Source organism: Anolis carolinensis, chromosome 2, assembly GCF_035594765.1.
Source record: "Anolis carolinensis isolate JA03-04 chromosome 2, rAnoCar3.1.pri, whole genome shotgun sequence".
NCBI lineage: Eukaryota > Metazoa > Chordata > Lepidosauria > Squamata > Dactyloidae > Anolis > Anolis carolinensis.
Genome location: NC_085842.1, coordinates 97,819,497 through 97,846,444, shown reverse-complemented (window position 1 = coordinate 97,846,444; position 26,948 = coordinate 97,819,497). Strand labels below are relative to the sequence as shown.

The 26,948-nt window shown below is 42.2% G+C and overlaps 1 protein-coding gene across 1 annotated transcript; it reads left to right on the top strand.

The window, feature by feature from the left end:
• Nucleotides 1-26,560, top strand: smim3 (small integral membrane protein 3). The gene is made up of 2 exons (XM_008104813.3): nt 1-233; nt 24,086-26,560. The coding sequence occupies exons 1-2, from the start codon at nt 44-46 to the stop codon at nt 24,283-24,285; spliced, it is 390 nt and encodes a 129-aa protein (XP_008103020.2). The 5' UTR covers nt 1-43; the 3' UTR covers nt 24,286-26,560.
• The last annotated feature ends 388 nt before the right edge of the window (nt 26,561-26,948 follow it).

Genomic DNA, 26,948 nt, shown 5'->3' with positions numbered 1-26,948 from the left:
AGGGCGACTCGACTCCTGAATTGTCTTTTTGAAAAAGCTTTAGATGCCGGAGGAGGAGGAGGAGGAGGAGGAGGAGAAGGCAGCAGGACTCGCAGCGAGACAGGAGCAGCCGCCGCCTTCAGAGCCCTTGGACAACGGGAAAGTTTTCCTTCCACGACACCGAGAAGAATTCCCGCTGCACACCCCTCCTTCCTATTCGGGAGACCCATGGACTGCCCTCGCCTTTGATCCAGGTAACTTTCCAGGCACTTTCTCATTTAGAAGAATGGCAGTCTTTCGCCTATAATCCTGTGTTGCAGTCTTGCCTTGCAGTTGGTTCTGCAAATGTCTTCTTGAGTTCAGTTGGGGCTACTTCCAGCCAAGCAAGTAGGGATCTAGCTCCTACTTGGAGCCCAAGAAGAGAATCATAACTTCTGCAAACCGCCCCCTCCTTGTAGGGAGAAGGTAGGGCTTCCCAGTAGTTGTAGCACATTGACTTCCTCATCTCTTGACTTCCCTTCCTTGCTCTCTCCTTTTGCCCAGGGACATGTGTCACTTGCTACTAGTTTCACTTCTGTTCCTCTTTGCGTTGATCCTATTTGGAGTCGTGATGTTGTTGTTTTGGAGATCAGCACCCATGTCACAGAGGAAATTGCAACCTCCATTGGATCTGACCTGACCAGGCATGGGCAAACTTTAGCCCTCCGTGTGGTTTGGCCTTCAACTCCCACAATTCCTAACAGCCAGTAGACTGTTAGGAATTGTGGGAGTTGAAGTTCAAAACACCCGGAGGGCCAAAGTTTGCCCAATGCCTGATCTACATTCAGAATGAATGCAGTTTGACTCCACTTTAACTGCCATGGCTTAATGATGTGGGGTTATGTTGATGAGGCACTAGCCTCATTTGGCAGAAAAGGCTCAAGACCTTGTAAGACTACAACTCTCAGGATCCCATAGCATTGAATCCTGGTGTTTAAAGTTGAGTTAAACATTGTTAATTCTACCATGTAGATATAGCCATACTAAGAAACCCATGATAAGATATTTGTGCTTTCAAGTCTTATGGCAACCCTAGGATGAGCCTTTCATGGGGTTTTCTTAGCAAAATATGTTCAGAAGAAGCTGCCATTGCCTTCCTTTAAGGATGAGGAGATATGACTTGCCAAAGTCACTTAGTGTGTTTTCATGGCTGAGCAGGATTCAAGCCTTGGTCTCCTAGTATAGCACTCAAACTACAACTCCATGCTGACAATTCTGAAATATGTAATCTCTGTTTGAATTTCCAAGATAATATGCCCGATTTTCAAATGAGCCGGTCTCCATGGGATGTATCACATTATACACAGCTCTATAACTCCCTAGTTGTATCTTAAGAATTCTTAGGATTTGTACCTAGGTATATTTACTTATTTATCATATAAGAAGCGAAACCGAGGGTACAATTGTAATGTATTCAAAAACACAGACAAAGTTAAAACTTAGCATTACAGTGTTCTCTCACTTTTCACGGGGATTACATTCCAGGACCACCCGCAATAAGTGAAATTTCACGAAGTAGGGGCACTATATTTATTTCAATATTTACACATTATATTAGTAGTTAGGTGGCCTTTCTCCCCTTTGCTAGCCGTCTTCCTGCGCTTCTTCCTCTCCGGCGCCTGCCAGTTTCCCTTTTGCGCATGTGCCTGCCTCTCATCGGCATCCAGAGTGGCCTAGCTGGATGCCAATGAGAGGGAAGACGCATGCACAAAAGGGAAACTGGCACCTTTTGCGCATGCACACCTCTCAGAAAAAAACCGCAAAGCAGTGAGAGAGCGAAAAGCGAACCGCAAAGTAAGGAGGGAACACTGTATACTAAATGTTCTTTGACCAGAATCTGGTGACTTGGAGTGCCTCTGGTGTCACTGTGAGAAGGTCCTCCATTGTGCATGTGTCAGAACTCAGACCACATTGAAATAAGTGGTCTATAGTTTGCTTTTCCCCACACTCGCATGTCACGGACTCCACTTTGTGGCCCCATTTCTTGAGATTGGCTCTGCATCCCGTGGTGCTAGAGCACAGTCTATTAAGTGCCTTCCATGTCACTCAGTCTTCTATGTACCTGGGGGGAGTCTCTCATCCGGTCTCAGCCATGGATTGAGGTTCTGGGTTTTTGGACTCTTGTTTGCTGCGGTGTTCCAGTGAGTATCTCTGTAGATCTTAGAAAGCTATTTCTTCATTTAAGGCATGGGTATGTTGACTGATATCCGAATAGAGGATGGGCCGGAGATGTCAATGCCTTGGTCCTTTCATTGCTGGCTGCTACTTCCCAGAGGATGTCAGGTGGTGCAATTCCGGCTAAACAGTATAATTTCTCCAGTGGTGTGGGGCGTAGACATCCTGTGATGATGTATCATTAAGAGCCACATCCACTGTTTTAATGTGGTAAAATGTGTTCCACGCTGGGCATGCACACTCAGCAGCAGAGTAGCAAAGCTCAAGGGCAGATGTCTTCACTGTACCTAGGTAAGTTACTTTGTTCCATGGATTCTGTATCTACAGACCATCCATGACTAAGGCCCCTTCTACACAGCTGTATAAAATCCACATTGAACTGGATTATATGATAGTGTGCACTCAGATAGTCCAGTTCAAAACAGATATTGTGGGTTTTATGACTGTGTGGAAGGGCCCTTAGATATTGTTTAAACCCTCAAAAGCAAATTTTGATTTTTCCATTTTATATAGGGGACACCATTATACTATGCCCTTATATATAACAGGGCTTTAGCATCCATGGGTTTTGGTATCCATGGAAGGAAAGATCCTGGACCAAACCTCAGCCCACTGTACCAAATTACACTAATAAAATTTGATTTTTTTTCTGTTCCTGGTTTGAAAATGCTATTCCAGTTTAATTGTGTGCTACTTATTTTGAAAGTAGTTGTTAGACTCCAGAAACATCATTTTTTTGTAGCTGCCACAAACTATGCTTAATTGGTTGAGATGCCATGAGACATTCATTGAAAAACTATAGCAAAATGTGCTGAAGGATGTCATGCAAAAACAATGTTTTTGGAGTTTAATAAACCTTTTCCATGTTTTTATGATAGAATCAAACTGACATTTATAACTGTGATGACTCATGGGCCATGTAGTCCCGTTCCTAGTACTATTGTGGCAGATGAAGAGGAAAACTTGGGTTTCCCACCGTTTCTGCCAGATTTGGAGCCCTTGCACCTGCAAGATGTTTGCCCACAAGAAGTCAGCCAAACAAGCCTTGAGCAGAAATCTCCCCCATTTTCTCGCCGGGATTATTATAATCAAGATAGAGGCGCTCGAGAGGCGACTCGCCGGAGCGCCAGGATAGCTGCCAGACAATTAGCTGATTAAGTCTGTTTCCCTTGGGAAACTTTAAGGAGTCATGCATCTGGACACAGTATAGGTTTCGTTTCTTGTTCCCCAGAGAAAGTGTTCCTTGGCGGGAAAACAAGATCCTATATAGGTGTTTGCCCGCAAAGAAATCCTTGCGGAGTCAATTCGTTGGCTTGAGGAGTGAGATCGTGTGTAGACTTCGTACTCCAGTTCCCAGTTCCCGGATCAAGTTTCCTGCCCAGCCTTGTACCATGGACTTCTATGGACTCAGTTCTTGATTCATGTTTGCCTTGTTTCCAGTTTGATCTTGCCAAGTTTCAAGTCTTGCCTTGCCTTGCGTTTTTAACCACGGACCTTGCTTCTCAGTTTCAAGCCTTGTTTTCCAGTTTCCTTCGGATTTACCTTAAGCCTCAAAGACTATGGACAGTTCCCCACACTATTGCTTGCCAAATAGTGTGTGTTTCGGTGAAGTGGATTATAACTTTGGACTTTAATATCACATATTGGACATTGTTTTCCTGGACTATATTTGACCTTTCCTGAAAGGTCTACTTCTGAACTATATTCTACACTTGTTTTTATTGATTTTATATATTTCCTTAATAAAGATATTAGATAGATTCTGGTCTCTGCGCATGGTTATTGGTGTTCTGCAGCCTGGGTCCTGACAATAACCCAGGAACAAAAATCATGTTACATTTCTGTCTTACAGTGATGCTAAAGTTAAATCCTTGTGGAACTATTTTTGAACAAGCAATGCATAGAAGTGGAAGAAGACAATAGGATAGGAAGGACAAGAGATCTCTTCCAGAAAATCAGAAACATCGGAAGCAAATTTCAGGCAAAAATTGGCATGATCAAAAACAAAGATGGCAGGGACCTAACAGAAGCTAAAGAGATCAAGAATAGGTGGCGAGAATATACAGAAGATCTGTACAGGAAGGATAATAATATAGAGGATAGCTTTTACAGTGTGGTGAGTGAATTAGAACCAGACATCCTGAGGAGTGAGGTTGAATGGGCCTTAAGAAGCATTGCTAACAACAAGGCAGCAGGAGACGATATGATCCCAGCTGAGTTGTTTAAAATCTTGGAAGGTGATGCTGTCAAGGTGATGCATGCCATATGCCAGCAAATATGGAAAACACAAGATTGGCCATCAGATTGGAAAAAAATCAATTTATATCCCCTAACAAAAAAAGAAAACGCTAAAGAATGCTCAAACTTCCGTACAGTGGCGCTTATTTCACATGCCAGTAAGGTAATGCTCAAGATCCTGCAAGGCAGACTCCAGCAATACATGGAGCCAGAGTTGCCAGATGTCCAAGCTGGGTTTAGAAAAGGCAGAGGAACCAGAGACCAAATTGCTGGATAATGGAGGAAGCCAGGGAGTTTTAGAAAAACATCTACTTCTGCTTTATTGACTATTCTAAAGCCTTCGACTGTGTGGATCTTAATAAACTATAGCATGTTCTTGGTGGTATGGGGATACCAAGTCACCTTGTCTGTCTCCTGAGAAATCTGTATAAAGACCAAGTAGCCACAGTAAGAACAGATCACGGAACAACAGACTGGTTCAAGATTGGGAAAGGAGTGCGGCAGGGCTGTATACTTTCACCCTCCCTATTCAACGTGTACGCAGAACACATCATGCGACATGCGGGACTTGAGGAATCCAAGGCCGGAGTTAAAATTGCTGGAAGAAACATTAACAACCTTAGGTAAGCAGATGATACCACTCTGATGGCCAAAAGTGAGGAAGAGCTGAGGAGCCTTATCACCAAGGTGAAAGAAGAAAGTGCAAAAGCTGGGTTGCAGTTAAACGTCAAGAAAACCAAGATCATGGCAACTACACCTATTGATAACTGGCAAATAGAAGGAGAAAACGTGGAGGCAGTGACAGACTTTATATTTCTAGGGACAAAGATCACTGCAGATGCAGACTGCAGCCAGGAAATCAGAAGACATTTACTTCTTCGGAGGAGAGCAATGGCCAACCTTGACAAAATAGTGAAAAGCAGAGACATCACACTGGCCACGAAGGTCCGCATAGTCAAAGCAATGGTATTCCCCATAGTAACCTATGGATGCGAGAGCTGGACCATAAGGAAGGCTGAGCAAAGGAAGATAGACGCTTTTGAACTCTGGTGCTGGAGGAAAATCCTGAGAGTGCCTTGGACCTCAAGAAGATCCAACCAGCCCATCCTCCAGGAAATAATGCCCGGCTGCTCACTGGAGGGAAGGATATTAGAGGCAAAGCTGAAGTATTTTGGCCACATCATGAGGAGACAGGAAAGCTTGGAAAAGATCACGATGCTGGGGAAAATGGAAGGAAAAAGGAAGAGAGGCCGACCAAGGGCGAGATGGATGGATGGTATCTTTGAAGTGACTGGCTTGACCTTGAAGGAACTGGGGGCGGTGACGGCCGACAGGGAGCTCTGGCGTGGACTGGTCCATGAGGTCACAAAGTATCGGAGACGACTAAACGACTGAGCAGCAGCAGGAGTTTACTTGGCAGTGTGTGTCTGTGTGTGGGGAGGGGTGCCATTGCCTTCCTCTGAGAAAACAGTATCTTGCCCAAGATCACTCAGTGAGTTTCTATGGCTAAGCAGGAATTCAAAGCTTGGTCTCCTGGAGTCTGAGTCCAACACTCAAAGCGCTATACCACATTGCCCCAGCTGCTTAAAATGGCCACCAAAGTTCTCCTATTCTGCACCCCCACCCCACACCCCAATTACAATCCCACATTCTCAGGTCTGTGAAGGAGGGTGACTACCTAGAAAAAGAGGGCAAAGTTCCTGCACTTTAATTAGCTGCACAGAAGATGAAATCGCCTCTTCTGTCAAATATTATGAGAAATGCGAGAGCACTTCTTTGTGTTTCCATGTGGCCACTCTGCTCTAAAAGCCTTGACAGAACCAGGTTCTATCTCAAGATCAAAGCTCCTAAGACAAAGATGTGAAAAAGTGTTCTTTTATTCTGTAAGAACATCTTCCTCCTACATGTTCTGAGTGAGTAAAAGCAGGCTTTTAAAAGCATTCCATTCATTTCGAAAGGAAAAACACTTTGTCTTCATTCCCACAAATTTCTAATGTTTCCATTTGGTGAAAAGGAGAGGAGGTCCTTGAGAGAAACGTCACAGATGCACCAGTTCCATTTATAGTGGAAGAGGACTGTAATTGCTATGCATGTAAAGACAGAAATATCAGGGTCTCTACCGGATTGACCTGTGCTCTGTGCTCCCTTCACCAGAGGCACTCCAAGTGACCAGCTTCTGGTCAAAGGACATTTAGTATAATGCCAAGTTTTTAACTTTATTTGTGTTTTTAAATACATTATAACTGTACCCACAATTTGCTTCTGACACGATAAATAAAGTGCTCCATTATGAGTGGTTTTCATTTTATTTATAGTGTCAGAAGCCAACCAAGGGTACCGTTGTAATGTATTTAAAAACACAATGTTAAAAAAAACTTGGCATTATACTATATGTTCTTTGACCAGTAGCTGGCCACTTGGAGTGCCTCTGGTGTTGCTATAAGAAGGTTCTCCATTGTGCATGTGGCAGGGCTCAGGCTGCATTATAGTAGATGGTCTGTGGTTTGCTCTTCTCCACACTCGCATGTCGTGGACTCCACTTTGTGACCCCATTTCTTAAGGTTGGCTCTGCATCGCGTGGTGCCAGAGCGCAGTCTGTTCAGCGCCTTCCGAGTCGCCCAGTCTTCTGTGTGCCCATGAAGGAGTCTCTCATTCAGTATCAGCCATGGGTTGAGGTTCCAGGTTTTAACCTGCCATTTTGGTTGCAAAGTGATTGCTTCAGGAAGGAGATTTGGAGAGCTATTCTTGTTTGTCAAATTATACTTCATTCAGTTGATCAAAGTTATGCTACAGATTGAGCACCCTTTATCTGGAAATCTCAAATGCTGCAAAAACTTTCAGAAGGGTGGTTGGGATAGTGACACCTTTGCTTTCTGATGTTTTGATGTTTTGTTGTAGGTTTTTTGTGTAATGTGTATATGAAAAATACAACCCAAATTCCAAAATTACCTGGTCTCAAGCAATTCGGAAATGGGATTCTCAACCTATAGTATATTGAGGAACACTCCGGTTGGTTCATCTCCTTCCTTCCTGCTTCCTTCCTTCCTTGCTTGATTCCTTCCTTCCTTCCTTCATCCTTCTGTATATATTTCTGCCAATCTGACTCAAGGAGGTTAATAAACCTAGATAATAAGAAAATGCCATTTAATTAAACAGCAGTTGCCTGAAACACCATTAAAATATCAATAAAAAGAACAGCTTCCTTCAATTTAAGCCACATTGTATGCTAAAGGCCAGTCTCCTTTTCCTAAAAGGATTTTGATACCTGCCAGGAAGATAACTGGGGTGAGATGGAGTGAGCGCGCGGGGGGGGGGGGGGGGATTACCTTTTGACTAACCTTCCCTGACATCCATCAGTAAGGATACATCTACACTGTAGAATTAATGCCATTTCACATCACTTTAATGCTATGGAATCCTGAGGTTTGTAGTTTGGTGAAGCAGCAGCACTCTTTGGCAGAGAAGGTTAAAGACCCTGAAGAACTACAGCTCTCAAGATTCCATCGCATTGAGTCATGGTAGCTAAAGTAATGCCAAACTACATTAATTCTCCAACATGGATGCAACCAAAGTCGGCATTATTTTTAGTATCCAGTCAAAACAGATTTATTTGCTCAGGAACAGGAGCTACATAACTTTTAATGAGCTTCTAAGTTTATTTGGTGAATAAGCACATGTCTCAGTTTTATAGTAGTTATGTTTCATTGTTACAATATTATCTTTGTGTGTATGTATGTGTTACTGCACATGCAATGTTCCCTGTCAATGAAGGAGTGATATTTGATATTTGTAAATATATAATACATACTTTTTGGGGGAAGGGGGATTCTGGGCATTCAGAATTACCCATATTTCATCTCCCCCCCCCCCCATTTTGGAGGTAAAGGGTAGGTGCAACTATTAAGCGATGGTGACTATTATTCTTTCACCTCATAATAATCAGTATGAGGGCACAGCCACATGAGAAAGCGACTCAAGTTGCTCTTGACACACACAAAAATGGAAAATGATGCTGCACTCGCTGCCCTTTAAAAAGTATGCCTTCAAAGGGGACAGCCACATGAGTAGGTGATGGTTCACCCACCCACGCCACTGCCCCCTTGTGGCCACCCATGCCACCACTCCCCCTGACCCAGCATGCTCGCTTTCCCAGGTGCTGTGGGTCTTGACTCGGCTGGGAGCGCAAAAGGGCAGTCAGTTCACTTGCCTAAGCGAATGAACTAAAGGTGCTACTATTTTGTGGGGAAAAGCAAAAGCCCCATTTTGCCACCCCCAAAAGCAGGGTGTGACTATTATGCAGTGGTGACTATTATGCGATGAAATGCATATTTCAGCTGGCCTATTTCGTCTTGGTACCCTATGAATATTTTGGTTCCTAGCCACTGGAGCTGAATATATTTTTAAAAAACCAAATAAAAAACCTTTATATTGCTGTTGTATTTTTTTTTGATGTGTTTTATTTTATTTGCTGTATTTATTTGGGCTTGGCCCCATGTAAGCCTCCCTGAGTCCCTTCAGGGAGATGGAGGTGGGGTATAAGAATAAAGATATTATTATTATTATTATTATTATTATTATTATTATTATTATTATTATATAAGCATGTTAATATGTTCTAGGCTGTAAAGAAGAAAGGAGACTTCTGGCACCTTTAAGGCAAACCAATTTCTTTTAGCATCAGTTTTCCAAATATAAATCAGAAGAAGTGGGTTGGATTCCACATGTGCTCTTGCTGAAATGCATTGGTTATTCTTAAAGGTCCTCCCCAAAGGGTGCTCACCAATGCATTGTCTTCATCTTGGAAAGAAGTCACAAGTGGCGTTCCATAAGCAGGGTTCCCTCCTGGGCCTGGTTCAGTTCAACATCTTTATTAATGACTTAGACGAAGGGTTAGCAGGCATGATCATCAATTTTGCAGATGACACCAAATTGGGAGGGATAGCTAATACTCCAGAAGACAGGAGCAGAATCCAAAATCATCTTAACAGAGTAGAGAGATGGGCCAAAATTAACAAAATTATGTTCAACAGGGACAAATGCAAGATACTTAGGCAGAAAAAAAATGAAATGCAAAGATACAGAATGGGGGATGCCTGGTTCAACAGCAGTATGTATGAAAAAGATCTTGGAGTCCTTGTGGACAACAAGTTAAACATGAGCCAGCAATGCGATGTGGTAGCTAAAAACTCCAATGGTATTTTGGCCTGCATAAATAGGAATGTAGTGTCTAGATCCAGGGAAGTCATGCTATCCCTCTATTCTGCTTTGGTCAGACAACCTGGAATACTGTGTTCAATTCTGGGCACTGCAGATGAAGGGAGATGCTGACAAGCTGGAATGTGTCCATAGGAGGGTGATTAAAATGATCAAGGGTCTGGAGAACAAGCTCTATGAGGAGCGGCTTAAAGAGCTAGCCATGTTTTGCTTGCAGAAGAGAAGGCTGAGAGGAGACTTGATAGCCATGTACAAATACGTGAAGGGAAGTCATAGGGAGGAGGGAGCAAGCTTGTTTTCTGCTGCCGTGGAGACTAGGACGTGGAACAATGGCTTCAAACTACAGGAAAGGAAATTCCACCTGAACATCAGGAAGAACTTCCTCACTGTGAGGGCTGTTCGACAGTGGAACTCTCTGCCCCGGACTGTGGTGGAGGCTCCTTCTTTGGAGGTTTTAAGCAGAGGCTGGATGGCCATCTGTTGGGGGTGCTTTGAATGAGATTTTCCTGCTTGGCAGGGGGTTGGACTGGATGGCCCGTGAGGTCTCTTCCAACTCTACGATTCTATGATTCTACCTTCTGTGTAGATAACATTGCCATGTTTTCACATTTGCACAACTAAGACTTGTGTGCCAGCTGCGCCCATTCCTTGGGAGGTCTGACTTGGCCACAGTGGTCCACGCTCTGGTTACATCCCGTTTGGACTACTGCAACGCCCTCTACGTGGGGTTGCCTTCGAAGACTGCCCGGAAGCTCCAATTAGTACAACGTGCGGCAGCCAGATTAATAACTGGGGCGACTTACAGGGAGCGTACCACCCCCTTGTTAAGCCAGCTCCACTGGCTGCCGATATGCTACCGAGCCCAATTCAAAGTGCTGGTTTTGACCTATAAAGCCCTAAACAGTTCCAGCCCAATCTACTTGTCTGAACGTATCTCCTCCTATGAACCAGCAAGATTCCTGAGATCATCTGGAGAGGCCCTGCTCTCGGTCCCACCTGCCTCGGAGGCGCGGCTGGTGGGAACGAGGGACAGGGCCTTCTCGGTGGTGGCTCCCCGGCTGTGGAACACCCTCCCAAGAGAGATGAGTCAAATGCCAACCCTGTTGGGCTTCAGAAAAGCCCTAAAAACTTGGCTGTGTGCCCAGGCTTTTAATCAATAAATGGTGAAGATGACACGGACTGAACTATGGACAAAGCATGAAGAAGAACGGATCTGATTTTATGTTGAAATGTATATTTTTAATTCATAATGTATTTTAATAATTTTAACTGGTTTATGTGTTGTTTTATATTGATTTGTATGGGCATCTAATTATTGCCACTGTTGTAAGCCACCCTGAGTCCCTTCGGGTGAGAAGGGCGGGATATAAATGTGAGAAATAAATAAATAAATATGTATTGCTATGATTAATTTTATAAACCCATTTTTACTTCTATTTACCCCCCCCCCCCCAAACACACACACACACACACAAGAGCAGTGATTTGAACTTTGCTTTGTGGCTTTATAGTTCCCCACCCTTCTTTGCTCTATGCCCTGAGGTGGGGCCTGTGCAGTGTTGTTTGAGATCTATGATGTCGCATCACTCTGTTGTTATGTACCCTTTTATTGTTTTATTGTTTGCTTACCCTTTCTGTTCCTATGTAACTCAGTGGTTTGTAGAAAATTATCTTTAAGTGAACATGGAACTAAGATATGAGTTACATGTGCTGCCACTTTCAGGCCGAAGGTGAAGAACTTTGTTTCGTAATGTAGAAATGCATCTCAGCAAACAGGGAGTGTGTTTTTTTTTCCTCGTGTGTTAAAAACACACACAAGAGAATATTCAGTTAGGAAAAAAATATTTTCTCTCTCTTTATCATGATGCCATCTATTTCTTTATCTTAAATGTGATATCCAGTTCTGACCGGAAACCCTTCCACACTACAGAGTTATAGCAATATGATTCCCCTTTAGCTGCTATGGTTCCAACCTATTGAATCCTGGCATTAGCAGTTTAGGGAGAGAGATTAAGGCCCCTTGTACACTGTCATTTCACCCAGATTATCAAAGCAGAGAATCCACATTATCAGTTTTGAACTGGATTGTCTGAGTCTACACTACCATATAATCCAGTTCAAAGCAGATAATCTGAATTTATATGGCAGTGTAGAAGGAGCCTGAGAATTCTCAGCTGTACTGCAAACCCTAGGATTTGGTGGCAACTAATATGAACCCATATTGCATCTGGTTTTTAGTGTTCACACATATAACGGGTGCATTTAAACCAAATAATTAATGCAGCTTGACAACACTTTAACTGCCATGGTTCAATGTTGTGAAATCCCAGGAGTTGTAGGTCAGTAAAGCACCAGAACTCTTTGGCAGAGAAAGCTAAAGACCTTATAAAAGATGCATGGAAAATTTGCCTTTTGGATTTTTTAAAATGATTTTCAAGCCAGGATCCAAAATTTGTGGATACTGGCTGTTCTGTATTTGCATTTACACACCAACTAAAGTATTTCCAGATCTGGGGGAAACTAGCGTACATCTAACCTTTAAATCACAACCTTGCAAGTTTAGCTGATACTATTGTCAGTAAAGAACCTTTTGAAAATGTACAGTAAGATAAACAAACCTGGGGCTCTGGAAATACTTCATACATTTTAAATGAAGAAGTGGGCTATAGTTCACAAAAGCTCACGCTGCAAATTTTTTTTGTAAGTCTCTAAAGTGGCACAGGAATCCTGCATTCTTTTGTTGTTGCTGCTGCTGCTGCTGCTGCTGCTGTAGTGGATTAACATGGTGTCAAAGTTATTTTCTGAGCTGAAACTCCTAGAATCCCACTAGCCTATTATAGTGCAAGAAAGTATTTTTTCCAATCTCTTCAGCTATGCATTTGGATTTAAAGACTGAACTCACTGCCCCTGAATTCGCTCCAAAGTAAGTGCCTCCTAACCTTTTCACTTCATTAAATAGTGATGATTGAAAGTGCAGGGGCCTGTAGGATGTTATTGTTTTGCTTTGCTGTCTGCAGGCAAGATGATTTAAAAGCCATGACGGTAGTGAATGGAATTGCACACCACTGGCAAGCAGTCTGTGTTTTAACAAGCAAGTCCTTGAAGGCGGTAAGATGGGCATAGCCTCGCCTTCAATCTGCACATAGGCACTTTGAGGTAATGCTATCTCCCATCTCTGGGGCACTCAAGAGAATTGACTCCAGCTTAACCTGTTCTCTGCTGACGTCAAAAGTGACCGTGGGCAAACTCTGTGGGGATGCCGTTGCAAAATGATAGCGCCAAGACAGCATCAGGCTGTTCAGGGTAAAGCAGAAATCAGATATCTTCTGCAATAGCCGTTCATATCACCATAAGGTTATCTTGTGATAGGAGGTGCAGAGGGCAAATTAGTACAAGCTGCTTCTCAGTATTGTTTACTTCATTTCTATCACAAAGTTTTTGTGAGCTTGGAGCAGCCCTTCTGCCTCCCAGAACCACTAAGGATACATAAAACATCAAAGAGTGGGAATTTGCTCAAAGCTATCCAGTGAGCTTTATAACTAAGAAAAGGTTTAGGTTTTGATAATTCCTGCATCCAGAAGTGATACTTCAATCCAAGGATCGTGTGTGTGTGTGTGTGTGTGTGTGTGTGTGGCCCTCTGAATGTTCTTGAACTGCAGCTCCATCATAGAATCAGAGAGTTGGAAAAGACTACAAGCGCCATTTGATTCAGCCCCTCTGCTATGCAGAAACACACAGGTATAACTGTCTTGAGATTTGACTATCCAACCTCTGCTGAAAGACCTCCAAAGTAGGCAAGACCTACACCTGCCATGGCAGTCTCTTCTATCATCTTGAGTCAGCACAGCCAATGGGGAAGGATAGAGTTGATCTATCTAGTATGTGGAGATTTGTAAAAGGCACCATGATGTAATGGGTTGACTAGAAAATCATATGTCAGCAGCTGATTGGCTAAGCGTGCCAGGAGCCAGCATTCTGATTGGCTACTGTCTCTGGATTGCTGCTGAGAGAAACAGTTTGAGCAGGCACTTTTACCTCAGAAAGCAAAGAGGTAACACCTAGGGAATTAATGGCTGCCAACTCTCTGAAGCCTGATCATTTCTAAGGCAATGAGGCATACTGTTTTAAAAGGACTGTTTATTCCATCTGTTCTCTGTAAGAAGCCAGAGAGACTACTGTATATAATATTGTTGCTCTGTTTGACCTACTGAACTAAAGTAAAGTTACTGTTACTTATTTCACAAACCTGAGTGGCACATTATTACACTGCAGGATAAACTTTGGTTCAGAAGCCGTGGTAAAGCTTCTATTTATTTATATCTACAACCACCAACATAGTAAGACAGGAGCACATCCCAACAGAAGTTGAGCCTTGGTCAGCATAGCCAGTGATGAAACAAGCTTGGATTTACAGCTCAGCATTGTATCTACTAGGGTTGGGCAAATTTTTCGTATTGATGTTAAATTTGTATCAAATTTGGATCGAAAGTACTTTTGAAGCGAGTTTTGACACATCTGCTCACTGCCTTCCAAATGTTAAGAAATTGAATCAAAGGGCACCTTTTTTCGTCTGTCTCGGATGTCTTCGGCTGTAGCTGTAGCCCTGCTGAGAGGTGAAGCCATACTGACATGCCTCTCAGCCAATCAGGGCAGAAGGAAGAGGGAGGGAGAGGCGGGGCCATCATTCTTGTAGTCTTTTAAAAAAATTGTTTGAAAATTCCCCAAAAATCAGTGGATGGATCAAACATTATGAAGCTTGATAGGCAAAGAGTGATGAATATTTGCTTTGATTGTGGCAAATTTCATCCAAATAGCTTTAAAAATGGAGGAGTACGAAGCCTCTGAATTTTCCCCATTTATTAAAGGGGAAGCGAAGCTAGAAGCCATTGCCTGGACGAAACTCCAATTCCCAGAAGCCTTGGGCTAAGCCAATCAGGGTGGAAGAAAGAGCGAGGGAGAGGCGGGACCATCATTCTTGTAGCCTTTTAAAAAAATGTTGTTTGAAAATTCCCAAAAAATCAGTGGATGGATCAAACATTGTGAAACTTGATAGGCAAAGAGTGATGAATATTTGCTTCGATTGTGGCAAATTTCATCCCAATAGCTTTTAAAATGGAGGAGTACGAAGCCTCTGAATTTTCCCCATTTATAAAAACATTGGGCTGAAGCAGACATTTCTCCAATAGTGCTATGCCCGCTTTAAAACTAGAATTCCCAGATGTCCCAGGCTCTTTCTCCTCTTAACATTCTCCACCCCCTTTTGTCCTCACTTGACCATCTTGACCAAACTTTCATACGGTATGTGAACTCTTGGAAGATAAGAGAAGTTTAGAGAGGGAGAGGGAGAGAGGGAGAGGTTTGAGTGTTGGACTCCGATTGTGGCTTGATTCCCCACTCAGCCACCCACTTGGGCAAGTCACATACTCTCAGCCCCAGAAAAGCCAATGAAACAGGAAATAGCACTTTCAAACCAGGAACTGATTTCCTTATTCAGAGGCTGGTGGCCATCTGTCAGGAATGATTTGATGGTGTACTATGATTTCTGTTCCTGGGTGATAAATGTCATTTCCTAATTGGTTCTGTCATAGAAACATGGTAAAATTTATGACACTGCCTGAACTTTGTCTTTGCGCAAGGGACATGGAGCACATTATAGTTTCCTGGGACACTGTCCACCAATTTAACAAAGTTTCAGCCACAAAAACAAAGTTTCTGAAGTAGAATAATGACTTTGAAAGTAAAGACAACCCAATGAAACAGGAAATAAGACTTTCAAACCAGGAACAGATTTCTGCAATTATTAAAAAATGGTTTATTATAAAAGCTATGAAAATTCTCCAAAAATCAGAGGATAAGGGAAACGTTTGGTGAGCTAGCAGTGTTAAATGTGTTCTACCACTGTACCAAGTTTGAAGAAGATAGCTCAAAAAATGAGGGTGGGAGAGTCCTGTAAAGTCCCCTCCCTCTGTGCTGTTTTTGGGAATTGCGCATGCGCGTCCACCATTAACGAATTAATTTAGAATATTCCTAATATTTGTTAAGTAACGAAAATTTTGAAGACAAAATTTGGAAGTAGTTTCAAAAACAAAGCACCAGCACCCCCTACTTTTCCATGGATGCCTAGTATCTACCATTACATTAGAACTAATGTGATGACCGCTTCATGTGGTGGGACACTGAGAGTGATGAATTATATTAATTCCTATCCGAGGGAAAGACTCCAGTTTCTATTGGATCTCCTCTCTGTATTTTGCAGTTTGGAAGATATACCTGTCCTTTGTGCTAAATTGTCGTGGTCTTCTGCTAAGAGACAGTGGAAACTATAGTCCAACATCATTCTGGAAAGCCACATGATTCACAGACCTCCCTGAATATGCTGGACTGTATTCAACTGCTCTTCTTTTTTGTTATGAAGGAACTAAACCTGCTTATTTCCATGCTATTTTTCCCACTAGTACTGATTTTTCTCTTACAGAATTAGTTCACAGAAACTCAATGACTTTATTAACTGAGGTATACCTAACTTACTCTGTTGTAAATGTGTGTGGTCCAGATATAGATGAAGAGGAGATACACAGCAGTGGAAGATGTAATCCTCAAAAATCCCCAGCCACTTCCCTCCTGAATACACATGCACACATAAGAATAAAAGGGGAGATGTTAGGTGGATTTAGCTGATTTATGTGTGTGATGAATGGAGATTAGGGCATTTTAGGCTGAATTCCTATGTACACTAATCTTAGTGTGGGCCAAAATGAATTGCTGATTCATATTTAGGGCTTCACTGTGAGTAAAACAAGTTTGTTTCCTGAAATTACTCATACAATGAGAGAATACCTTGTGAGTCAGTGAGTTCAGAGCATTCATGAAGCACTTGTCATTGTAAGGAATAACCACATTTCACTTAGAGCAAATAAGATTTTAGATTACCGGTACTACTTGGCAGGAAGTTCTATCCAAATAATGGAAGGATTAATGCATTTTTCTGAAAACTGAACCAGAAGACATTTCCTGTTCTATTTGCTGAATCTCTGTGATACTGGATGAATAACGTTTAACTTTAACAGGAGTTTTGCCAGGGGGTTCATCTACTAAAATGTGCCTTAGCCTGTCTGTGACATAGGAAGTGCTTATTCCACGTAATACACTGACATGTAAAGCCACAACATAGCATCTGATGAGAAATTTGAATCCCAAATTAAACAGGTTTTCCTGCACGCCCAGAAGTCTTCTATTTTTTTTTTAATTCCCAGAAGTCTTAAACAATTTTGTCCATGGCAGTTGCATTGTGAATTTACTCCCCCACTCCCCTCCACTCTTGATGATACATTCTTGTTAAAATGTAACTGTTTCATTGCTAGAGGTGTTCAAAACTAATAGTGTAGTGCTCTTTAAAATGATTTTACAGTATTTAAATATTTAGTTCCAGATCTTAGAAAAGACACTTGCTATAGACCCCAATTCCTAGAATTATCTAATTGGTGATGCTGACGGTTGTGGATAATTCTACGAGTTGTAGCCCCAGGAGAAATTTTTCTAAGTTCTGTCCTCTTTCTGTATGCGTGTTTTAAAATTAAAATTAAATGCATGATGATCAGGATATAGGAGATTTACATGTTTAATTAACTGATCAAAGAAAGTGCTGAAAAAGTGTGTGGGTTGGATATGCAGGAGGGAAAATGAGAAAGCAAGAAAAAAATGTGTATCTTCATCTGCAATAACAAGCCACAACTGTATTCAGTGGTTTATGATGCATCCTGCAGATAACAACAGCAAACAAATAAAGAATTATGTTGCTTTTCTTTTTCGCCTGAACTACAGGCAGTACCCAAGTTATAAATAAGATAGGTTCTGTAAGTTTGTTCTTAAGTTGAATTTTTATGTAATTTGAACAGGTACAGTTTTTTAAGTGTAACTCCACCCCCCCACACACACAACATACATATGTACACACACACACACACACACACACACACACACACATATATATATGAAGGGTGAACACCCCTGTGGTGTTTGTTTTGCTGTCTGTGCCCCTGTTCTGAAGATTTCACCTCACTTTCACTGTGATAATTGGATTTTGAAAGATTTGGCTTGTTGTGGAAACGAAGTTTGGTGCTAAGACTTCAGTGGAGACTCCTTTTCCCCATGATAACTCTTTCAGAAATGAATTTCCCTTCCTTGGGGAAGATTTCTCTCACTTCCTGTTGTCTCATCTCCGTTCTTAACGTTGTTGTTGTTGTTGTTGTTGTTGTTGTTAATCGTGTCAGAAAAAAAACTGACAGTACAAGTTGTAATGTATTTGAAAACACAAATAAAGTTTTAAAAACTTGGCTTTATACTAAATGTCCTTCGACCAGTAGCCACTTGGAGTGCCTCTGGTGTTGCTATAAGAAGGTCCTCCATTGGAATGGAAAAGAAGGAAGGAGAATGGAGATTGAAGACGCAACAAGAGATGAATATAATTGATAAAAATATAACTTGGTTCCAATACTGGCAGATTAAAGAAAAATTCTCAAAAGATAAAAGGCTAGGCTTCGAAGACAAAGAAACATTTTGGGACAAAATAATGACATCAGGAAAGAAAATAATAACAACAATCTACAAAAAATTATTGGAGTGGGAAACAGAGAAAGGAAATATAAGGAAATACCAAGAAAAGTGGTCTGAAAATATAGGAAGAGTAATAAGGAAAGAAGAATGGGAGGAAATATGGAAAAAGAAAATGAAATACACATACTCAACTGATCTAAAAGAAAATTGGATAAAGATGGCGCACAGGTGGTATTGGACACCAAAAAGACTAGGGAAATACTTCAAAAATATGAATACGTCATGTTGGAAATGTGGAGAAAGAGAAGGATCGTTGTACCACATGTGGTGGACATGTAAAAAAGCAAAAACCTATTGGGGGAAAATTAGAAGGAAACTACAAGAAATGTTAGAAATAAAGATACCATTAAAACCAGAGATCTATTTACTGGGAATAAACGATCAAAAATTAGAAAAAAACAAGGACAAACTCCTGTTCCTACTAACCACAGCAGCAAGGATATGCTTTGCAAAGAGATGGAAAGAAAAATCAATTCCAGAGGAAATAGAATGGATAACAAAAATTTTGGAAATAAGAAATATGGATAGACTCACGTATCTTATAACAAAAAGTAAAGGAGAAGCAATAAAAGAGACAGATTGGACTCGAATCACCAATTATTTGAACAAAGACCATGAAAAGACAGAACAAGAAAAAAATGAGGAAATATAAACTCCAACAATAAATAACTGAAAGAAGATAGGAGAACGAAGAAAGAAAAAGAAAAAGAAGGCAACCGGGAAAGGGGAAAGGCTGGACCCTCGAGAAAGATGATCGGAAGTCACCTAGATATTTTAATTTCAAAATTTTAACCCCCCCTTTTTTTCCCTGCTTTTTGATTTTGTTTCTCTTTCTCCCCTCTGTTTACCCTATCACTCTGCCCGTCTCACACCCCCTTACCTAACCCCCAATCCCTGAACCCACGTCTACGGTATCGGATTTTAACATGTATATGAAACTTAATAAAGATTTTTTTTAAAAAAAGAAGGTCCTCCATTGTGCATGTGGCAGGGCTCAGGCTGCATTGTAGCAGGTGGTCTGTGGTTTGCTCTCCTTGACTTGCATCTTGTGGCCTCCACTTTGTGGCCCCATTTCTTAAGGTTGGCTCTGCATTTCATGATGCCAGAGCGCAGTCTGTTCAGTGCCTTCCATGTCTTCCAGTCTTCTGCGTGCCCAGGAGGGAGTCTCTCATCTGGCATCAGCCACTGATTGAGGTTCCAGGTTTTAGCCTGCCACTTTTGTAAATTGGATGTTTATAACTCGGCTACTGTCTGTATTTCTTTCTTATTTTTTTCATCAATTCATATTTCCAGATGACCAACTGGAGAACCAAATCATGTATGTAAATTTAGCCCCCCTCCCCTTTCTGTCAATAGTTGATTTAAAGGATGAGCCAAGGGATAGTCTTTGGTATAATTTAATCCTGTCTATCAACAAAAGGGTGTCCTAAACCTTATTTTAATATCCTGCCGGCATAACAGATCATGGAACTGTGAAAATATCAGGATGGTTAGTTCCGGCTCTCATGGAGAAATAATAAATGAATGGGTCATTGATGATAGCATACCCGGATGGAAAGGGATTAAAGAAAACAGCTCCTTGTTATTGGGGTGGGATGGGGAGAAGGCCACACAGCAGAGTATGTCAAGTGTATTTACCTTGCAAGGCCTGGCATACTGCTGTTGTCATCTGATGCGTCATTACTTTACAAGGTATTAATTTAATGACTCAGGTAGTCAAGATTAAGTATAGGCAAATTGCTTCTAGGCTTCTGAATCTATGTGGAAGATGCCACAACATGACATTTGCGTCAGTAACTACTGTAGTTAAAATATGCAAAAGAGACAGGGCATGTGATTCGAAATTCTGGCAATTCTGTGAAATATATCTGCTAGATGAAAAAAGCAGATGTCCCATTGACTGATGGCAGCAAACCATTGAACATGGCTTCTTACCAAAGTCCATTCAGTCTGTGTCTGCAATAAATTCAATAACACATTAAAGTGCATCCTGTCATTGTACACAGCTGTTGAGAGAGAAACAGATGAGGAAGCCAAGTTGTGGCTAGCAGAAGTCAAACAGCACCTTTTAAAAAGCATGTTGACATAGAAAAGTTTTCATTTATCAAAGATGAATAGGAAGGAGTGAGCTGTTGTAGCGTCAAGCAGGAGGGAAATCCAAAGGCTAGGAGAAGTCACAAGGCTATCTCACATGTTCCCATCAGATCCACCAGCAAAGAGAGAAGTCCTCCACAGCTGAGGATCTTAAGAGCTTCCACAGGCTCATGTAAGGAGATAGATTTCATTTGCAGTGGATGTGGTATCTCCCGGGTTTTTGTTCCAGGACTCAATTGATACCAAAAATCTGTGGATGCTCAAGTCCTGTCATATGCAGTAATATAGTAAAATGGCATCCTTTGCATAAAATGGCCAAATCAAGCATTGATTTTTTTGGAATTTTTGGGGCAGGAAAGGGGAATTTTTCAAAAACAGATGAATTGGTGGGTCCAGAATACAGTACTTCTGGTTTGATTTACAAAATAATAAAAAGCCAAATTAATAATAAAATACAAACCCAAATATAACAAATCACAGCATCTTTAAGAAGACTGCAGAAATAAAAGCATTGTTGCCTAGCATTAAAAATGCATTAATTGTATTATTAGGTAATCATGTTATAAGACTTTCAGTTTTATTTTACAGCCTATGATATGCAGGAAAGTCTGGCCATTTAAACTAAAAGGCATGTTGCACCCTTCTTACCTATTAAAACATTGGCTCTAGAGATTTCCTCTCATCTGCTAATTCAGCATGTTACTATTTAATTGAAGTGCAAGAGTGTATTTTTCCCCCAATCAGACTGTACGACTATTTATTTATTTATTTATTTACAACATTTATATCCCGCCCTTCTCACCCGAGGGGACTCAGGGCGGCTTACAAAAATTGGCAAAATTTAATGCCCAAAATACAATCATAAAAACAAAACAATAACAGATCTATTAATAACATTGTTAAAACACATTATAAAACCTTAAAAACGTATATATAATTAATTCCATTCGTCCGAAATCCTCATTCTACATCCTTAAATCAGTCCATGTCAACTTTGCCATTTACTCATCAAAAGCTTGGGAGCATAACCATGTTTTCACGGCCCTTCTGAATCCCAGCAGGGTAGGAGCCTGTCGGATATCTCCAGGGAGGGCGTTCCACAGCCGGGGAGCCACCACCGAGAAGGCCCTGTCCCTCGTTCCCAGGGCCTCTGTGAGACAGGTGGGACCGAGAGCAGGGCCTCACCAGATGATCTTAGTGATCTTACTGGTTCATAGGAGGAGATACGTTCGGACAAGTAGATTGGGCCAGAACTGTTTAGGGCTTTATAGGTCAAGACCAGCACTTTGAATTGGGCTCGGTAGCATATCGGCAGCCAGTGGAGCTGGCTTAGCAGGGGGGTTGTGCGCTCCCTGTAAGCTGCCCCAGTTATTAATCTGGCTGCCGCCCATTGTACTAGTTGGAGCTTCCAGGCCATCTTCAAAGGCAACCCCACATAGAGCGCGTTGCAGTAGTCCAAACGAGCTGTAACCAGAGCGTGGACCACCGTGGCCAAGTCAGACCTCCCAAGGAATGGGCGCAGCTGACGCACAAGTCTTAGTTGTGCGAAGGCTCCCCTGGCCACCGCCGAGACCTGGGGCTCCAGGCTCAGCGATGAGTCCAGGAGAACCCCCAGACTGCGAACCTGTGTCTTCAGGGGGAGTGCGACCCCGTCCAGCACAGGCTGTAACCCTATTCCCTGTTCAGCCCTCCGACTGACCAGGAGGACCTCTGTCAATTTCAATTTGTTAGCCCTCATCCAGTCCGACACAGCGGCCAGACACCGGTTCAGGACCTGAACAGCCTCCTTAGTGACAGGTGAGAAGGAGTGACAGAGCTGGACATCATCTGCGTACAGATGACACCTCACCCCAAAACTCCGGATGATCTCTCCCAACGGCTTCATGTAGATGTTAAACAACATGGGAGACAATACAGAGCCCTGCGGGACCCCACAAGACAAGGGTTGTGGGGCAGAGCAGGTGACTCCCAATGACACCATCTGGGAACGACCCTCCAGAAAGGACCGGAGCCACTGCAAAGCAGTACCCCCGAGCCCCATCCCGGCAAGGCGCCCCAGAAGGATACCATGGTCAATGGTATCAAAGGCCGCTGAGAGGTCCAGCAGAACCAGCAGGGACACACTCCCCCTGTCCAGTTCCCGGCGTAGATCATTGACTAAGGTGACCAAGGCTGTCTCGGTACCATGCCCTGGCCTGAAGCCAGACTGTGCCGGATCCAGATAATCGGTATCTACCAAGAATGCCTGGAGTTGTGCGGCCACCACACGTTCCACGACCTTGCCCAAAAAGGGGAGATTGGAAATAGGCCGATAGTTATCCAATTGAGTGGGGTCCAGTGATGGCTTTTTCAACAGCGGTTTGATCACAGCCAATTTCAGGCTCGCTGGAAATATGCCTTCCCGAAGGGAGGCATTCACCGTCACCTTCACCCACTCGGCCAATCCCCCTCTGGCTTCTCTCACCAGCCAGGATGGGCAGGGGTCTAGGATGCATGTGGTAGCCCTCACCTCTCCAAGCACCTTGTCCACGTCCTCAGGCTGAACCAATTGAAACGAATCCATCAAAATAGGACAAGCAGGTGACAATAGTGTAATTACAGTAATAACCACATATAATAAGTGCAAATGAGCACTCAGCATTTTACATCATTTTATTGGGAGCTATAGAGTACATGAAGTTTTTCTAAAGCTCCCCTCTCTTCTAAGTTTTTTTAATTAAAAAATAAAATACAAAGTTTTGGAGCTACATGGCTTAAGATATTGTACTGACTGTCTCTGTCTATTGCTAAGAACTGCCTTCCTACCAGCATAGATACATTTTGTACAAATAGTCCACTGTGTTGATTAGGTGAGGAAGGTGATGACTTGATCAAAACCATCAGTTCACCGTATAGGTATTAGACCCAGAGTTTCTTACATGTTTATGCAAAATACTAGATATTGCATCAAGCCATACTGCAATGAATGACACCAGTTTTTGTGTGGCAAATATTATGTCAGGGGATGATGGGTAGCAGAGTGGATTCCAAAAATCATCATTCTGGTCTCACCGCCCCCTTCTTCCGCAGGCTGACTTCTCTTGCGGAGAAACAGCACTGGCCAACAGAATTCCAGCAGCCGGAGGTTCAGTTGTAAATCCAACTGTTGTTAAACTTTATTTACATATTTACAGTTACATTTCCCGGCTTCGGAGCATAGCATTCATTGTCCATCTCCAGCGAAAAGCTTAAGCCGAACTCCACAGATAAGATAAGACATACATTCCTCTGTTCAGAGGAAGTTCCAACCCTCAAAGGCAGGAAATCAATCCTGATAGGTCATAACAATCACAACAGGCTGTCAGTCAAAACTAGCCTGCTGTTAACTATTTCATTACTGAAAATACACACTCTAGCTCATCAGCAGTAAACACTTGATTTACATTTCATACAAATACAACCATACTCCAACATATTATTCACAGAAGTCCCATTGAAGCCACACAGAAATGCTATGCTGTGATTATTCAGATGTCAATTCTACGCATGAGTATGTGGAACTTGCTTCTCTGCAAACCCATCTAGGGTTACATTAACAATTGGGATAAAAATGTTCTATGTGGCTTAAAATGAGCTGCAAGTTATTCTGTTTCTGTGGTGGGAAAAGGGAAAGGTTTTTTTGACAGTTGTAATTGGGATTGTGTTTGCTCAGGGTCCTGTTAAATTAAAACTCTTCTCCTTTTTTTCCTTTTAGAGAGAAGAGGAGGAATAAAAACAATGGATGCCGTTGCACCCACACAACTTCCTCTTCCGAAGCACATTTTGGATGTATGGGTTATTGTTTTGATAATCTTGGCCACTATCATTGTCATGACATCCCTTCTGTTGTGTCCAGCGACAGCCGTGATCATTTACAGAGTCCGGACACACCCAATACAAAATGGAGCTGTGTGAAACTGGCCTCCTTCTGTCAGTGTTTGGCTTTCCATTTGTGAAACACAGACTTCAGACATAACATGGACATTGATTGATGTCTCTGGCTGTCTTCAGTGTTAAACAGAGATTAGAAAGAAGTGCTGGCATGCATAAGGCAGTGGGATTTGGACCCATGAGATGGGACAGCTCCAGGTCACAAGTCAGCTTCTAATTCAGACTGTGACCCTAAAGTATTAAACCAAGGATTTAATCCATCTGTTATGAAATCAACTCACCTGACATCTGAGTCCAGATTGCCTCTATTGATATGTATCTGCTGGGGTTGAATGTCTTGAAATCATTTCAGACTTACGGCAAGACAGGCCTGTAGCCAGGATTTTGATTCGGGAGGGGCTGGGATTTTGGTTCGGGGGGGGGGGGGGCTGAGTCTGAGCGGGAGAGGGTCTACCCTAGCAAACCTTTTGTATCATTATCCCAATACCCCCATGCATGGGGGATATATTGAGCATGGTGATCAGATCATGATATGGATAAACATAACAGTTTAAATAATAAATGTAAGGCCTTCTCGCGGACCACCCTGAGAGTTTCGGGAGGGGGGGGGGGCTGAAGCCCCTCAAGCCCCCCTCCCCCGGCTACATGCCTGTGGCAAGACTACAGCAACCCTGTCATGTGTTTTGGAGGATTGAGAGGGTGTGATTTTCCAAAGACCATGAAGGGTTTCTATGGCCAAGCAGGAAATCAAACCCTGGGCTCCAGAATCATAATCCAACACTCAAACCACTACACCATGCTGGCTCTGGTTTATATGTGAACTTCAATCAAAATCGGATTCCTAGGAAGGAGACTCCTCATGTCTACTGAGCTGAATTTTCCTGAGGACTATGGTGATGGCAGAACAAGTGGCCCAGAAAACAAATAACAGTGTCTAACAACAAAAGCCCTTTAATACGTTTCCAGATCTTGTTGCCATGTGAGCAAGCTGCTTTGTCTGTTCCAAACAAATTGCTAACTTCTTTCCACAAGAATCAGTGGAGGGTAGAACGTTAATTGTACCCAGTTAGAATATTTGGCTGTTCCCTCTCAAATTTTGCTAGCATAAATAGCCGCAAATAGCTACAAAGGAAATACAAAGAAGAAATGAGATGAGCTGATAAGCACTCATACATAAGCATAATTGTGAATGATATATTTCTGACAAAATATTTGATTCTTCTTTTTAATAAATCCATAGACATGCAGTACAAAAACAAAGGGAAGTGAGATTCAGGGAGATTAATTTTATTGGCAAGGGCTTGTTTACAATGTCGCAATGATGAAAGAGAAAGTAAAGGAAGATGGAATGATTCAGTAAAGGAAGCCACAAGAGCAGGGCCGTTGATGACCAAGCTCTTATTTATAATGTTGTCAAAAGTTGATGGCAAATAAGAACAAAAATGAAAATGCAGCTAGCTTGAGAACAGGGATGGACAACTTCCAAGGTCAGAGGTGGTTTTCTGACCCAGAACCTATAGCGGCCAGAGCAGAAGGAGGCAAAAGTCAATATGGCCAGAGATCTACTAGGGTTTTGAAAAATTCACATTGAACACTGCACAGAATGTACATATAACCTATTTTAAAAGTGAATTGTCCATGAAGCTTCCAGGGGAGGTAATCCATCTCTCCCCCTATCCCCATAATAAAAAGAGCAATCTTGAGGGGTCAATGGCCAGAAAAAGTCCTGGGGGTGGTACACATAGTTCCAGGCCACAATTTTCCTATCCCTGACCTAGCAGTAGTGTATGTGCAGACTAAAAGAACCCATCCTAATTGTATCCACTTGGTCACTAGAAAATTTGTTGCATTAAGATAGCTAATATCTGTGAACATAGATGAGAAGACGTGATGCTCAAGATGCTGTTGGACTTCAAATCCTTGCAAATGTGTCTGACAGCTTGCATCCCAACAGCATACGGAGTGCCACATATTTCTCCATCCTGTTCTATAGTCCTCATCTCCCCCCGCTATATCTAAAACCACTGCCAGAAATGCCCTTCAAGGCCAAATGTTAGGAGATGCTGATCCTTCTTAGTTCCGCTGGAGTGCTGCCCATAAGTATAAATATGTGTATGTGTTTCTAAACATTATCAAATATACACCAATCTGTGAAAATATCCATAAGGTAGGAGAGGGAAATTGTGTACACATGAAAGGATAGTGAATGGATTTGCAGTGAATTTATCAGCAGAACTTATATCTTGTTAAACTATACTATTGCATGAACCCACATAATAAACAAGTGTTTTTTGCACGACTTATGCTTTTAGTCATTATTACATTATCCATATTTGGCTTTCTATTCACAATGACTACTCACTTTTCATTCCTGCTGGAATCTGAGCACCCAGGAATGAAACCGAGTTCATAATGCAACCTGGACTTTCTGTTTTAAGCATCATGGTGTTGATGTGTGCCACAGTTCTGGGGGCCTGAGAGTGGGTGATCTTGCTGAGAGAATGTGACTTGCTCAGGGTCACACACTCGATTTTCATGGCTGAATGGGAATTTGAACCCTGGTCTCCAGAGTCACGGTCAAGTGCTTAAACCACTATACCAACCATGTCTCTCTGTGATAAGCATTCCCAACCCAAATATATGGTTATTACAAAACATGAAATAAATTATCTCTAAAAATCATTCCT